Here is a 16,436-nt window from a genome sequence, read left to right on the forward strand (position 1 = left end):
TGATTTCAACTAACTTGAAAAAGATTAGATTACATTTAAAAAAAGACCCCAATACTTGGGCACAAATGCAACGTTATTGTCAGAATACATAGAAGCAAAAATTAATTCTGTGATTAATGTAGTATTTTTTGTGATTAATTGCATAAATTAACTCGTTATCTGTGACAGCCCAAGTTACTCGATGACACTCATTTTCTTTGTCACACAAAGCTAACATGGAGGTTTTGTTCAGATAGCTTAGCATATATTGTTGCATATTGCTTAGTTTTTAGCATTTTTTACGTACTGAATGTGGCTCCTGCATCCTTCCATTTTACTGAATGCGGCCCTCTTTGGAAGAAGTTTTAAAAAAATAATTGAAAGTATTGCTAGCTTTGACAAGTGATAGAGAAACATCGATGCATGATGAAACACAAAGAGTGTCCCTGGACGTGTGTGTGTGTCACTTTAAGAAACAAAACGTGTGCCTGCTTCAGCTGCTATCATTTGAAGCGCCATACCCTGTTGCGGAAGCGCCTCTTCCAGGCAACTACTGAAAAAAAATGTCGGTTTCCGTCACCATCATCGATCAAAATGAAACTAAGGAAAAGGAAAAGTTACAGAAATTATTTGTATCCCGAATCACAGCGATTTGCTTAGAGAAAAAATATATTTTATTTTTGCAGGTCAAATGTAGTGCCTGGTTTAATCTAGTAGATGGCACCATTGCGAAACACCAACAGAATATCATTAGTGCCGTGTCAATACAGGTAGTGAGTGTGCCACACACTCACTAAGGCATCTTATCCATCACTGCTTTAACCCTTTTGCACACCTAGCGCCCAAAACGGGCATTACATGTGTTCCTTATGTGACACGATTGTTCAGCAGTCTGAAGTTTTGCCGCTAATTGCATTGTTTATAATTCAAATGTTGCTAGAATACAAAATAAAGTATGCACTTTGACTCCCATTAAAACTGCAATTTTTTTAAACAGATTGTAATCCTGCTATATTATTATGTTTTTCCCATTAAAACCGAATGAATCTCATTCTTGCCGATTGAAAAATAAGAAAATATTGTTGGTGTAATTGCACATCTGAACCACCAGATGGCAATAGAAAACCACGAGCATAATTCTCAGAGCTTTGATTGAGTTATCCTGCCAAATATATCAGTGACATGCAATGAATGTGATTTTGGCCAGTTATATATGAAAGACTTGTATTTTCTCTCTTCCAATCTTTTTGTCTACTGCATCAGCATCAATGGCGACATAAATTATTGACTTATTCAAGGCTGCAATTACCCAAACTCAAATATTCCACTACTTATTTAAGAGAAATAATGCATATTTTGCATGTTCCCATTATATTAAAAAAAAAAGGCCATAAATCAAGGGTGTCCAAACTTTTTCCACTGAGGAGGCCGCACACTGAAAAATGAAAGCATGCAGAGGCCATTTTGATATTTTTGAGTTTCAAAACCCATACAATATTTATTGTAACCATTAGGGATTCCCTAAATGTTGATGTACATTTAAGGCCCCAGGCACCCAAAAGGGTCTCAGTCAAAGTGTTAATATTTATTTTACTTACAACACTTATATATCTATAGCTCAACTTCAGATCTATCCATTGGCATAATTTAAAGTTCCAAGTTAAAATATTTTTAGGTTGTATGCCCTTTTTGTCAAAATCAAAAAAACAACATATGGAATATTTCCCCCCAAAAAATTGTTTTAAGGTGGAATATTATGTAAAGTAATTAGAGCCTTAAATTGGTAACAAAAAAATTAAATAAATAAAAACATCAAAAGTGTTTTTTTTTTTCATTATTATTTTTTGAACAATGAGTTTAAAAAAAAAATCGGACTAAAGGTCTCAGGAATCCAGACGCCCTCTACTCATAAAAGTGTTAAAAATAAGTCATATAGATATATTATTTTTACTATTACTTTTTAGTGTCGACTTCAGTTCTACCCGCCGATTATACGTTATTTTTGGAGCAAAGACAGTTTTTAAATGGCAGCTTTGTGTTATTCATGTCAATATTGCAACATTTTCTCATTACATTACATTTGTTTGCTTTTTTATTAGGGACCGAGTCCCTTTGGGACGAGGACCCTATTGAATTTCTAGCGTTTTATTATTATACCACCGCCTCTTTGAGCTGTAATTTGACCCCCTTAACATGCTTCAAAATTCACCAAATTGGACACACACATCAGGACTGGCGAAAATTGCGATCTAATCAAAAAACCGAACCCCAAAACTCAAAATTGCGCTCTAGCGCCCCCTAGGAAGAAACACTGACAACCCCTAGCAAAAATCAACAGGAAGTTTGCAATTCCCCCTTCAAAACAAAAGTTGTGTAAAAACAGTCACCATTTTTCAAACATTATCTCCTCTGAGCGCGTTTGTCGTGTCGGCTTCAAATTAGCACAGGAGAGAGATTGATCCCTTCTGATTAAAAGTTGATGAAAGAGTTTTAATTACTGCTCCGGTTTGGATTTTATGAGCCCTCAAAGTCAGTCCCGTCCATCGCTGCTTGCAGCTTAAATTCTACTTGTTACAGTATTTTTTTGGTAATATTTTCAAAATTTGCCGCAGGCCTTTAAAATATTACCTGCGGGCCGCACTTTAAATCATAAAAAAAATGTTTTTGTATCTATAGATGGATCTGAAGTTGTTCAAAGATTTCAAGCGATGAAAGTAAAACAAAAAAAAAGACCTTTGCCACTTTTATGAATGGGTCATTTTGGATCCTAATTGTAATCCTAAGCATGCAAAAGGGTCAAACTCCCACCAGACTCTTTTAAAAAAAATTTTTTTAACTATCTTTAGCAAAAACAACCTCCGGAACGTTAAGGTTCATCTACAGCATTTTTATTATTTACAAAAAAATTACACAAAAGCAAACACAAAAAACAACAAACCTTCTTGGAAAATAATTTAAAAACGGAAAAATACAATTATTGCAGTATACTACAATCTTAAACGACGCAAAACGCATCATCTTTGAGCAAGGGTTCAGTGCAATTCATTCGGTTTTGCCCTCACGGGGGAACGTGAGCAAACACAAACAACAAAAAATATTTGCAACTTTGCAAAAGAGAATAAAAATGTGAGGGCGTATGTGAATGAATGCCTTGATAACCTGCACATGGATATTTGTACACGTTACTGCATTAGAAATAAATGAGGATATGATATAGAGCAAGTAGTCATATTAGAGTAATTAAGTATTGTGTTGGTAATATGTAGTATAAAATAGTGTTTTTAATCCTTCTGTAATATTTGTGTTTGTCACTGACTGCATCAATGAGCAAACTAAGAAATAAAATGTGGAAATGAAGAACAAAAAAAGTCCAGTGGTCAAAATAAGATTTAAAAAAAAAAATTCTGGGTTACTTACCCCGTGGAAAAAAAGCCAGTGTCTGGAGAGTCCCCTCAAATGAGAGGAATAAAAAGTGTCCAATTGGAGTTAAACACCTTCAGATGTGCTCAGGAGCCGTGGTTAGGCGGGTGTTGGAGGTCCTGCCCTGAGAAGATTGGGTGAAGGAGGGGGTGGAGCTGGAGCGCCGCCGCTGCGGCCGCAGCCTGCGAGGGCCTCTGCGCGAAGAGGGTGGGGTAGAGGGCCGCGTGGGGGACGTGGTGCAGAGCCAGCTGGGTGTGGTGGAGCGCAGAGGCCGGGATGATGTGAATGGGCTGACCGGATAGGAAGGCGGTCGGATGGGCGGGGATAAGCCCGGCGTGTCCCAAAGAGTGTCCGAGCGAGTGTCCGAGGGTGTGGCCTAAGTGAGACAAGGAGATGGGGGTGAGGTGGTGCTGAGGGATGTGGTGCACTTGGGCCAGCTGCGTGTGGGCCGAGTGCGGGTGGTGCGCCGGGTGGATGCCCATGGTGGCGGCGTGGTGCTGCAGGAGGGCATGCTGTACAGAGGCGAGGGACGTGCCGGACCCCATTGTCACGGCAGGCTGGTGGATGTGGATCTGCTGCAGGGCGGGCGGCGCCTGGGCCTGGCTCAGGTTGGCGGCGGCGGCGGCCACGGCAGCTGAGGGGAAGTTCTTGACCTGTTTGGCCAGCAGCTGCTGCTGGATGTGCTGCTGCGCCGCTTGCTGCAGCTTGCTGTACTTCTCCATCTCCTCTGGCGTGAAGGTGATGGGCTGACTCTCCAGAGGAGCCAAGCCGTCCTCCTCCGCCTCCATGCCGTCCTCCTCCAGACTCTGCGGGGGGTAGACGGGATAGCCGTGCATGGGGGGCTGCTGGTCCGGCATGAGGGGCTCCAGCATGGGGTTCTGCGAGGGGTCCTGTTCTGAGTCCCCCTGATACTGAGGCATCAAGATAGTGGACTCCTGCTCTAACAGCAGGTGTGGTTCTTGGACCACCTGACCTTCTGTGGTCATCTCTTGGACCACCGTCTCCTCCACTTTTTGCACTGGTGGAGCTGGAGGCGGGGGCGGGGGCGGGAACTCTCGAATGGGCTCCACCAGGATAACTTCTCTATCTGCGTCCGAGCTCTTCCCCGCTCTTGATTTGTCGCCCTCGTCAGGTCTGGTCAGAGGGATGAAAGGCGTTTTCTTCCCGGCTTGAAGTTTGCCAAAAAGTGGTAGGATGCTTTTGTTTCCTATCGGGGGAAGTTTGGGACCAAAGTATCCCTGTGGAGGATCCTTAATCTTCAATCCAGATTTGGTTCCTGTGACAGGATTGCTGGAATTCTTTTTTGCCTGAATCTTCTCCAGGAGCTGTCGCGCCGTGAGAGAGTTTTTGTGCTCGCCAGCATCCCGAGACCCGCCCAGCCTCTGCGCCAGCGAGCCCGTGGCACTGCGATTAAGGCTGCGCGAGCTGGAGCGAGGAGACTGAGATCGATAAATGCTGGAGCGGTTAAAGTCTCTGCGGTTGGCCTCGCTGACCCCTCGGCCTCGGTTGTCGCGCCGATGCGGGGAGGCTTTGGTGGAGCTGGACGAGCGGCTGGCCGAGCTGCGGCTGCGGCTGTAGCTACGGCGCCAAGATCGGGCGCTGGTGCTGCGGCTCCAGCTGCTGGAGCTCCTGGAAGTACTGCGGTGGTGCCGCCGGTGCCTCTTCCTGCGGCTGTAGCTGCGCGAGCGTGACCGTGAATCGTCGGAGGAGGAGGAAGAGTACTGATGCCGCCTCGACCGCCTGTGGCCTCGACTGCCTCGCCTCTCGTACTCAGATTCCGAAGAGCGCTTAGAGCGCCTTCGCCTGCGCCCTTCGGCGCTGTCGTCGCTGTAGCTGTCCGAGTAGCTGCGACTTCTGTGACTGTAGGCACTGCTGCCGGCCGAGGAACGCTCGGAACTGCTGGAGTAAGAGCGACTCTTGGAGGTTTTACCGCAATGGTGCCGGCGACGGCTGCTGCCGTGTCTTGACGAGCGGCTGCCGGAGCGCTGCGATTCCTCACTGCGGTGGCGCCGCTCCTCCCGAGGACTCGACTTGTGGTGGCGCGAGCGCTGGGTGGTGGAGGCCCCTTCCTCCTCGCTTTCGCTGCTGGGAGGTCTGGCTGGACCAGGACTCTTCTGGGCTGAGGTGGAACAAGAGGTGCTCTGAGGAGCGCTGGACTTAGTTTTTTGACGCTTTTTAGGGCCGTGCTCCTCGGAGGAAGGCGCTTTTTCTTGACATTTTCCCTTACTGCCCTCCTCCACTTCTGACTTGCTGGTCTGATCCTTCACACTGCGCTTCCTCTTGTTCACACCGCTAACCCCTCCTTCTGCTGCCTTCGTGGAGGAAACATCCAACTTATCTTCGCACTTTGCTTTGGTTTTCTCCTTCTCATCACATGCCTTCTCTTCCTGATCGGCAGCCTTGTTTTTGCTCTTCTTTTTTTTGTGCTTTTTCTTCTTCTTGGGCGTCTCTTGAGTGGGGTCCTTTTCACCCTCACCGTCTTCTGCTGCCTCTTTGTCTTTTGTTTTGCGCTTTGAATGCTTTGTGGACTTCTTGTGCTTCTTCTTTTTCTTCTTCTTCTTGGTGCCGCCGCTGTTGGTCACCGCCTTTTGATCATCGCCTTCAGAGGGGCCACACTCGGCCTTCACCGCAGCCTTCACCCCGGCCTCGTCGTTGTTGACGCTGAGCTCAGCTTTAGCGGCTGGCTCCGTTATAGCGGGCTCCACCTTTTCCTTCTCCTTCTCCTTGTTCTTGTCGGGCTGCTCACAAATCTTTGGAGACTTTGCCGCTTTTCTAGCACGCGGGCCTTTGTTGCGAGACAGCTTGAAGTCAAAGTAGAGCGGGTTGCAGCTGTAAGACAACGAGGGTTGTGCTTTGGTGAACTCCAAGAGCTCGGAGGGCCACTGCAGGGTGGTGCTCTCGTTTTTGCTCAACACAGGGAAAAAGGGACCTGTAGGGATTTTAGGACCCGAGTTAGAGTCCGAAGGCTCTTGTGGAGTTTCTGCTTTCTCTGTAGGAGGAGCAGGAACTTCAGGAGTTGTTTCCACTGAGCATAAAGCATTGTCCTCTTCCTTCAGTTTAGGGGGCGGTGGAGTCTGCTGCGGAGGATCAGGGGTTGAGGTGGTGGTTCCATCATCTTTGTCATTATTACACTTGGGGACGTTGGACTCAGTCTGCTGAGAGCTGTCCTGAAGCTTCTCCTCCTGAAGCTTCTCCCTCTGAGGCTTCTCCCCCTGAGGCTTCTCCCTCTGAGGCTTCTCCCTCTGAGGCTTCTCCCTCTGAGGCTTCTCCCCCTGAGGCTTCTCCCCCTGAGGCTTCTCCCCCTGCACCTTCTCCCCCTTCACCTTCTCCCCCTTCACCTTCTCCCCCTTCACCTTCTCCCCCTGCACCTTCTCCCCCTGCACCTTCTCCCCCTGCACCTTCTCCCCCTGCACCTTCTCCTCCTGCACCTTCTCCTCCTGCACCTTCTCCTCCTGCACCTTCTCCTCCTGCACCTTCTCCTCCTGCACCTCGTCCTCCTCTTCATCCTCTTTGATTTGAGTCTGATCTATTGCCCTCATGAAGAGCAGGAACTGGAAATGGGGCTTCACTCGACAGTGGGATGGAGGCATGTAGTGGTAGTACTGAGGCTCTTGTCCCTTGTATCCCTCCTCCTTCTTCATCATCATTTTTAGTTTGTTCAGAGTGGAGGCCAAGGAGCTTCCATCGTTCTGTTGTTGTTGTTGCTGCTGCGGTGGTGGTGGCGGCACCTCCTCCGTCATGGCTGCACTATTGGACTCCCCTCCATCACTTCCACGCGATCCTCCTCTAGGGCTGTCGGCATCGCAGGCGGATGCTTCATCTTGTGCTGCGGGCCTTTCTCCCTCCTGGCCCTCCTCCTCTCCCTCCACAGCCTCTTCACCATGGTCGGCGAACGCCGCCGCCGCCGTCTCCAACTTGACAGGAGTTTTCTTGGCGAAAGAGAATGACACACTGACTTTGGAGGAAGCGCTAGCTGCTGGGGAAGAGCACTTGTTCCTGCCCAGGGAGAAGCGAAACGTCGGGGTCGGCTTAGGGGAGGCATGGCGAGTTTTGTCTGGAACAGGGATCTCTGTGGCGATCGCTCGCAGGGGAGCGGTGCTCTCGGGGGCAAAGATGTCTTCGTCTTTTGCCTTCTTGCCGTCCACAACCACCGTGGTGGTTTTAAACATGGGACCACTTCCCGGAGTTCTGAAACACACAACATCAAGAGGCTTATGAACACCAAAGGCGGACAGTATGGTGCCTACCAGCAGAGGATGCCAGAAACAACTATGGCTTACTGGTCCTGCTGTTTTCTCTGCTCAGCCAGCTCTTGCATACGGCGCTGCATTTTCTTCTTCTTCCCACCTTTTCGAGAACGTGACATATTCCGTGCAAACTCTCGCTGCTTCAGCTCCTTTAGCCTCTGTGTTACGGTGCGGAGAACCAAGGGAACATGAACATTTCTTCAAAAAACTGCAGCCATCGCTTAAGAAGGTAGTAATAATGTTACCTGCTTGTGGGCGTGGTCGTAGGAGTTGATGTGGTTGTCAAATTCCTGGTGTTTGGTGTACTGCTTGTCACATAGCTCGCAGTAGAAGTTCGCCCTCAGGTCTTCCAAAGCTTTTGCGATGGCTTTCTCTTTCTCCATCTGATCCTGTGGTCCATGAAAAAAACAATTCATGGGTTAATCACTGCCATTTTTAATGAGGGCTGTCAAAAAAAACACGTTAAAATTAATTTTTTTTTAAAATTAATTTTAGTATTTATTTCGCTGTCGATAGCCGGTGGTCTCCTTGTAATGACCTGCTTGTGCTGGTGGTTGATGTTGGCAGTTCTGATTTTCATGAATGCACCTCTTATGAGTATTACTGTCAGAGAATAGGAATGTAACAATATGAAAATTTCATATTGCGGTTACCACGACCAAAATTATCACAGTTACACACACTGAAATATTTTGACCAAAGTTTTTTTTTTAATAACTAAAATGTATACCGTTTTTTTCGGAGTATAAGTCGCTCCGGAGTATAAGTCGCACCGGCCGAAAATGCATAATAAAGAAGGAAAAAAACATATAAGTCGCACTGGAGTATAAGTCGCATTTTTGGGGGAAATTTATTTGATAAAACCCAACACCAAGAATAGACATTTGAAAGGCAATTTAAAATAAATAAAGAATAGTGAACAACAGGCTGATAAATAACACATAAATAACCAACTGAGAACGTGCCTGGTATGTTAATGTAACATATTATGGTAAGAGTCATTCAAATAACTATAACATATAGAACATGCTATACGTTTACCAAACAATCTGTCACTCCTAATCGCTAAATCCCATGAAATCTTATACGTCTAGTCTCTTATGTGAATGAGCTAAATAATATTATTTGATATTTTACGGTAATAATAATAATTTCACACATAAGTCGCTCCTGAGTATAAGTCGCACCCCCGGCCAAACTATGAAAAAAAATTTGATTTATAGTCCGAAAAATACGGTAGACACTGTTCGAAAACTGTTATCTGTTTCAATGGCTAAGCTATTATGGCTTTAAATATTGTTTCTTACTGTAGCTCTTTAGTATGTATTTAAATGAAAAGTGCGTAACAAATAAAATGTACCATTATTTCTGGTGGGCTTAGTGGTGTCCAACTCTGTTCAGCAGTTCTTGAACGCACTTTAAAAAGACCTCTGTCTCTTTTCCTATGAGTTTAGCACGATCACTCTATAAGTGCAGCTTATAGTTTCAATGTGCACAATTGAATATCTTAGTTGCTCAGACTGCAACGTGTTTATATCAGTTTTGTTAAGAGTTATGTCGTTTTCATGTTAGCATTTAAGCTCGCAAGCTGGTGCTAGTCGGTGAGTTTATCAAAGTGCAGTTATCAATCACGGTTTTTCGTTAATTTTTATTTAAAGTACTAATATTAACCGTCCGGAGTTTTACAGCGGTTATCATTAATACCGCTAATCATGAAACTCCTTGTGGAGAATGAGGAAGTGTTGTTGAATGTTGTTTGCCACATTCTACCAGCTTCCTGTCTGGTCTATTTACTTGCTCTGCTCCGACGAGGTGTGTGACGTGTTTTTGGGCTAATTTGTCAAGATTCAACCAGACAAGTGGAACTGAGCCCACAAGCCTGTCAGTTTGTCCCATTTGTTTTTGGGACCTTTTCCTGTCCGACATCACGACGTAGCCAGATTGCAAAAACCTGCGAGTAGAGGCATCCAAACACCACCAAAATGCATGGACCTTATGATTTGACACTTAGGCATTGTTTAACATGAATAGCCAACATTGTAACAACATTAATTAGTTAGAAAAGACAAAATTTATCAAAGGTCCCCGTTTAGAGGGGAATTGCACTTTTCTTGGAATGTTGCCTATTATTCACAATTCTTATGGAAGACAAGAACACTTTTTTTTTTTTTTATGCATTCCAATTTGTAAAATACGGCAAGTATGATGTGTCTAACAATGCAGCTAATGGGAGTACTCTATTCCGCCCATAAACCCCTCAAACAAAACATAAAAAAACACAAACAATTCTTATAAGTTTAAAAAACTTGTGACCTGAATATTAACCAAATATTAGCAATAATGCTATTACAAACTATTTTTAGCTGCGCTGTGGTCACAGAGAGCTAATTAGCTTGTGCATCTATATTATTGACATACTGAGATGCTGCTGCTGCGTCGCCTCTGAGTTGGTAAAAGTTATTTGTAGATTATAAATCATGCCTCTCACATGGATACGAGAATATTTATAATAATTTAATAATTTTTAATAATTTATTATGTTCGTAGTTTGTATTTATTGTTTAGCTCATAGCAATACTGCTACATGATACTTAGTGTTTCACTAAAGCTGGATCTGTTTAGCACACAGCTTCTAAAACGTGTAGATCCTCCTTCATAAATTCAGGCTCAACAAAATAGGGTTCTATATCATCATTTTTCCCCAAGTAGTCTTTGTTGTCTCTCATGAAGTCTACATGAGAAGTAATGCTGTTTTTGAAGGGAAATGCGAACATTGTAATGAGTCTGTGAAAATAATACGCCGTCATTTGCTTAAAATAATCAAATATTACATGTTATTTTGAATGTACCGGTTACTACATTACATACAGTATATACTTACAGTATGTATACAAAACGAGATGGAGGCTTTTGGATGTTTTTTACAGCACTTTATAGACGGAATAGAGCGACTCCTATTGGCTCCATTGATAGCTGACTTTGCTAACACTTATTCACGAGTTTAAATGCATAAAAAAGAAAAAACAGGAAAAATAAGGATTGTACGGAGCCCTTAAAGGGACATGGGGGAAATGTTATTTTAAATAATTGTATTTATTTATTTATTTTTTTAGACATGTATCTCGTGCGCACGTCTAAAAAATAAAAATAAAAATAAATATAAAAACTTTTATAATTTTTTTTAATTTTTGTTTATAACTTTACAAAAAGTTTGTCTAAAAAATAAAAAATAAAAATTATAAAAAACATTTTTCCCCCCATTTCCCCTATCCGTAGGATTGTGAATGATAGGCAACATTCCAAAAAAGTGCAGTTCCTCTTTAAAGAATTTGTGAACGGTTGAATCTGATTAAAATGTTAATAATTGGAAATATCTTCTTCTATTTATTCATTTATTTATCATTTCTTTGTGGACCGCACCTTGTACTTTTGCCGTAGTTCTTCTGTCTCTTCCTTCTCCACTTCAAGGACTCGTCTTTTCTCTGTGGCATCCTCTGCATAGTCCATCTAAATAAAAAGGCAAAAGCATCGGTTACAATACAAAATTTGAAAAAATAAATACATAAATAAATAAGATTCACGTAGAACAAAGCCATTTACCTCCATCTCCATTCGTCCCATCCCCATGACATCATATTTAAGAATGATAGGCACGGGGTCCGTGCGTCCTGAGGGAAAGAGAGACAGAGAGATGACAGGTTGAGTTGTTTTGGTACGTGTGATGGAAAGCCAGCTCGGAGATAGCCTGCTTTTAGAGAGCATAGGGTGCTGGGGTTAGAGAAGTTTGCCTTTTTAAGTGCAGAGAGACCAGAAAGCTACAGTGAACCAAACACCAGCCATTCTCACAGCTTACTGACAAGACAGCAAGTTTGTATTGCTTCTTGTATTAAAATGCAGTCAATTCAAGTGAAACAGGCTGGCACAGCTGCATCGTCACCATCATCATCATCATCATCCAGGAGGACAACAAAACCTCCAAGTGTTTTGACAGAGTTTTACAAATGTGCTTCTTTCCCCAACGCTATTTGACATAAGCTGTGAAAAGAGCTAGATGAGAAGGAAAGTAACGGTAGAGAAACGAACAAAGACGACCAAAATAAAGAAAAGAAAGAAAAATATACAAAAATCAACACTACTTTGGAAGATTGAGACATAACGGCTTAATCCACTCATAATCAGCCAAACAAAGCAGAGAGAAAGACATACTGTAGTAAAAAAATCAAATTAAAAACAAGACACAAGCAATGAACTACAGCAGAGTGACGTCACAGGCCAAGGTATCGCCGTGGTGACAGTGCAAGGGATGGCGATACTTACCTGCTAAAACATGGGGATCGGGGTAGGACAGAGATAGACAAGAATTCTCAAGAAAATAAAAATAATTTGGACCAGTCTATGTTGCTCCTCTTACCAGCCAGATACAACAACCAAATATTACCGATTATCATTTCAGTTTGGTTTCAGCTTTATTTCCCCCTCCTCACACACATCTGTGCTTACAGTGAATCACATAGACATGTACACCATTGGGCATATGACATTACCACAAGTTGAATTTAAACACTTTTGGAGGTGGGGGTGTTATGAATGCATCAATCTCGACAGGGCATTCTTATCTTCCCGCAGGAAGCTAAGAGCATTATTTCCTCTCTTTCCTTCCTTTTTAGTAATTGAGTCATCACAGCCCAATGACATTAAGTTCTGAGATCACAAATGCATGGGCATTGTAACGTCGTCATGGTCTGCCTGGAGTCTCAGTTCCACTGCAGTGTCTTTCGGTTTTCCTAGACCGCTTTCTATTTTTTCCATTTTGCCGCCTTCACCACTGCACAGTACCAGACCATTTTTATCAGCGGGGAGAATGAGCATCCCTGCAGCATACTGTAAATTAGGGAGTATAATGAGCACACCATCGTAGAGGAAATATAATTTCACCATGTGTGTATTTCCTATTAAATTATTATTTTTTAATTGTAAAAATGGGTTATACTTGTATAGCGCTTTTCTACCTTCAAGGTACTCAAAGCGCTTTGACACCATTTCCACATTCACCCATTCACACACACATGACGGGAGCTGCCATGCAAGGCCTTAACCACAGCCCATCAGGAGCAAGGGTGCAGTGTCTTGCTCAAGTACACAACGGACGTGACGAGGTTGGAGAAGGTGGGGATCGAACAAGGTACCCTCAGGTTGCTGGCACGGCCACTCTCCCAACTGCGCCACGTCGTCCCCAACTTAAAAAAAGACTGACATTCACAGGTTCATAATCCTTGTTTTGTGGCTATTTTATCAGGACACTGGTCCCCAGGCAGCAGACAGGTCGTAGAAATTGACATGCATTTCTATTTTTGTCTGGTGGGAATCTTATGTTGACAGAATCTCCAATTACACCCATTTGTCACACTGTCGCGCTTGATTGAGCCTCTTGCATTCAGTACATGCAGTTATAGTACCGTATTTTTCGGAGTATAAGTCGCTCAGGAGTATAAGTCGCACCGGCCGAAAATGCATAATAAAGAAGGAAAAAAACATATATAAGTTGCACTGGAGTATAAGTCACATTTTTGGGGGAAATGTATTTGATAAAACCCAACACCAAGAATAGACATTTGAAAGGCAATTTAAAATAAATAAAGAATAGTGAACAACAGGCTGAATAAGTGTACGTTATATGACGCATAAATAACCAACTGAGAACATGCCTGGTATGTTAACGTAACATATTATGGTAAGAGTCATTCAAATAACTATAACATATAGAACATGCTATAAGTTTACCAAACAATCTGTCACTCCTAATCGCTAAATCCGATGAAATCTTATACGTCTAGTCTCTTACGTGAATGAGCTAAATAATATTATTTGATATTTTACGGTAATGTGTTAATCATTTCACACATAAGTCTCTCCTGAGTATAAGTCGCACCCCCGGCCAAACTATGAAAAAAACTGTGATTTACAGTCCGAAAAATAGGGTAAACTAGCAAAATGAATTGCACGGGAACAAGGAAATGAGTCCTACTGATTCTGCATTAAGGGGAGTTTATTTTGGTGTCATTATACTGTAGTATTCGGTGTGACAAGTGTAAAATGTATGTACATTATTATTAGGGATGTCCCGATTTGATCCGATATTAATATCGGTCGGATATCTGAAGAAAAAAAACAAGTATTGGATTATACCGTCTTGCATCTAAAATTTCTGATGCAAGCGGTCTTTCAGCTGGACAGCCAGTCAACATCCACATGTCCTCCAATAAGCACACTAGGTTGGCCTTTGCTTCTATTTTAGTGAAGTTCATTTCAAAAGGTAAACATACGTAATACGTGTCCTCGTGCTTCTAAATTTTCACTTACGCCCCCTCAAGAAAGAAGAAAATGTTTTGCAGACTTTCAATAGCATCAAAAAGCATGAACCCAGAGGTCACACACATTATTGTGTCGAAAAAACAAGTCGGTACTGTGCAGTGGAAAAGGAGCGTTTGTAATTGTCTGATATTTGGATCAAAACATTACCGAGAGTTAAATGTGTATACTGTGTTTGGGGGGTATAAGTCAGCCCACTGCAGTGGTGAGTCTGGAGGGAGTCACAAGCCAGGCCCGGAATTAAAAGATTCATGAACAAATTGCATCCCAAAACCTATCACCAAATCTTCACACACACAGTGACAATACTTCCACATTACCCATCCCAGTAGGGGGAAAGAAAGGGACCAGACAACAACAATGTGCATCTAAATCACAAGGTGTGAATCACAAGGTAAAAAAAACAAACTGAAAACAAACAAAATGACAATGTTCTAAGAGTAATAGATAATGCATGATAATATATACACAAGCAGCAGAATGAAGACTAATACAAAGAGAATTGAAAAGTCTATGTAGCATTGGTGCTGTGATGACAGGAGAAACAAAACAAAAAAAAATGGGAGAAAACAAACCAAAAAAAAAAAATTAATTGGGGGATAAAATAACATTTACCACTAAGTTTACCATCAGCACAACATGGGCAGGATCAAATGGCTGTAAAAAAGAAACACCAATTGGTTAAGCAGGAAGATTGAGACACATAGAGAAGGGAGGGTGGGGTTGTTCTGTGTGTGCGTGTAGTTGTGGGGTTCGGGAAGAGTGCAGGGGGATCATTACCTGAGGGGTGTCAGTGTGTCTCCCCCCTTAGCCCTGCCCCCACCCCACATCCCTACACACACAGCTAGGTGCTTACAGGTTCCCTCATCACCCTCTCGAAAATCACTGATTCCAGTGCTCTAACGTCGCTGATCCCACTACCGCAACCAGAATATGCCTCAAAAGATGGACCCCAATCTCATACTCTATCTCCTGTTGCTGCACTATATGGACACAAAAACTGGGATACACTTCTTCAGCGTCCAATTAATCAATTAGTGGGCAAGCTTCACCTCTTATTTACATATTGAGGAAGGCTTACAAGCCCATCAAACAACCTTTGGGTCAGACTAGAACGGAGACAAGCAACCACTGACCTCACAAATGGCCACAATTCCTTGCAGAAAAGTAAAATAGCTGCACAGGGATGACCACTGTTTGGATTACGCATGGTTATGTTTTCAATTATAGTCCATATAGTGCCAAGCAACAAAAAAACAAAAAAAAGCAATCATTTGAAACCCCATCAGATCATTTTAGCAGAGGCTTTTCTGGGTGAGGAATGACTTTACACACAGAGTCTGATCATTTAACCGCTGAAAATGACAAAAGAAGCAGAGGGTGCTAATGAATCATACTTTTATGCCTTTAAAAACTAAAAATGAAATGCATGAGACGATGGGTGGCCACCGCCTTCCTCCTTTCAGGTGAGTGAGCAAAGTTATTTCCTCACAAGCTTGTTTTAGGATGCACTTAAACCTCCGTAGGGTGAACATGTGACAGACAAATGTACCTGAAGAAAAATGGCCCGCCAGACTTTAAGCAGTGATTGACTCATGTGTAGCAACTTTCACAAAAAAAAAAAAAAAAAAAGGGGAGGGGAGGTACACCTATAATGATTTTAATCTACATTTAAAACATTTCCTTGTGGTCTAAAAAATACATATTGGATTTTCTTTTGTGTAAATTTCACTCCATTCACTTTTTATAACCCGTATTTTTTTAAGTCTGTCTGCAAGATCCTAGATTGCAAATGCCACTACGCCCAAAGGTATCAGAAGTTATCTTTTCAAAATGTATGCAATTTAAAATATATACATTTAAAAAGGTGCTGTTTAAAAGTAAATTTTTTCAAAGCAAAAAATATAACACCACCACCGCCCAGCTTACTGTATGTGAAGTGAAGTGAATTGTATTTATATAGCGCTTTTTCTCTCGTGACTCAAAGCGCTTTACATAGTGAAACCCAATATCTAAGTTACATTTAAACCAGTGTGGGTGGCACTGGGACGGGGATCGAACGTGGAACCCTCAAATTGCTGGCATGGCCACTCTACCAACCGAGCTATACCGCCCCAATGTATGTTACCATTAGTGGTTTAATAGAACACATTTCTTATATTAATTTATATACCCGTATTACATTTTTGAGCTGAAGAAACTTATGACGTTTAGCTCCAGACTTCTTCTGTTTGTTTGATATTGTCATTACTGCCACAAGTGGTGGAAAAGTGTATTACAACTGAGTGCCGCAGCAGCCCATACGGACCGTAGCTGAAAAACAGATTTATTTTTTTTGCGGCCTTTTCTGTGGCCCAACAAAGGGCCCAAGCCCTATGGTTAAGAAACACTGATTTAATGCAAGTATCCAACATTGTAACA

The 16,436-nt window shown here is 42.7% G+C and overlaps 1 protein-coding gene across 1 annotated transcript in view; it reads right to left on the reverse strand.

The window, feature by feature from the left end:
• Nucleotides 1-2,845: 2,845 nt before the first annotated feature.
• The window catches only part of gpatch8 (G patch domain containing 8), a 40,112-nt gene continuing 26,521 nt past the window's right edge, over nucleotides 2,846-16,436 (reverse strand). The window contains exons 4-9 of the mRNA XM_062050050.1: nucleotides 11,247-11,314; nucleotides 11,067-11,153; nucleotides 7,892-8,035; nucleotides 7,680-7,804; nucleotides 6,828-7,587; nucleotides 2,846-6,575 (exon numbers count right to left, since the gene is read on the reverse strand). Coding sequence (XP_061906034.1) covers nucleotides 3,486-6,575; nucleotides 6,828-7,587; nucleotides 7,680-7,804; nucleotides 7,892-8,035; nucleotides 11,067-11,153; nucleotides 11,247-11,314 — 4,274 coding nt within the window. The 3' untranslated portion in view covers nucleotides 2,846-3,485. The remainder of the gene's footprint in view (nucleotides 6,576-6,827; nucleotides 7,588-7,679; nucleotides 7,805-7,891; nucleotides 8,036-11,066; nucleotides 11,154-11,246; nucleotides 11,315-16,436) is intronic.

This window comes from Entelurus aequoreus, linkage group LG06, assembly GCF_033978785.1.
Source record: "Entelurus aequoreus isolate RoL-2023_Sb linkage group LG06, RoL_Eaeq_v1.1, whole genome shotgun sequence".
Taxonomy (NCBI): Eukaryota; Metazoa; Chordata; class Actinopteri; order Syngnathiformes; family Syngnathidae; genus Entelurus; species Entelurus aequoreus.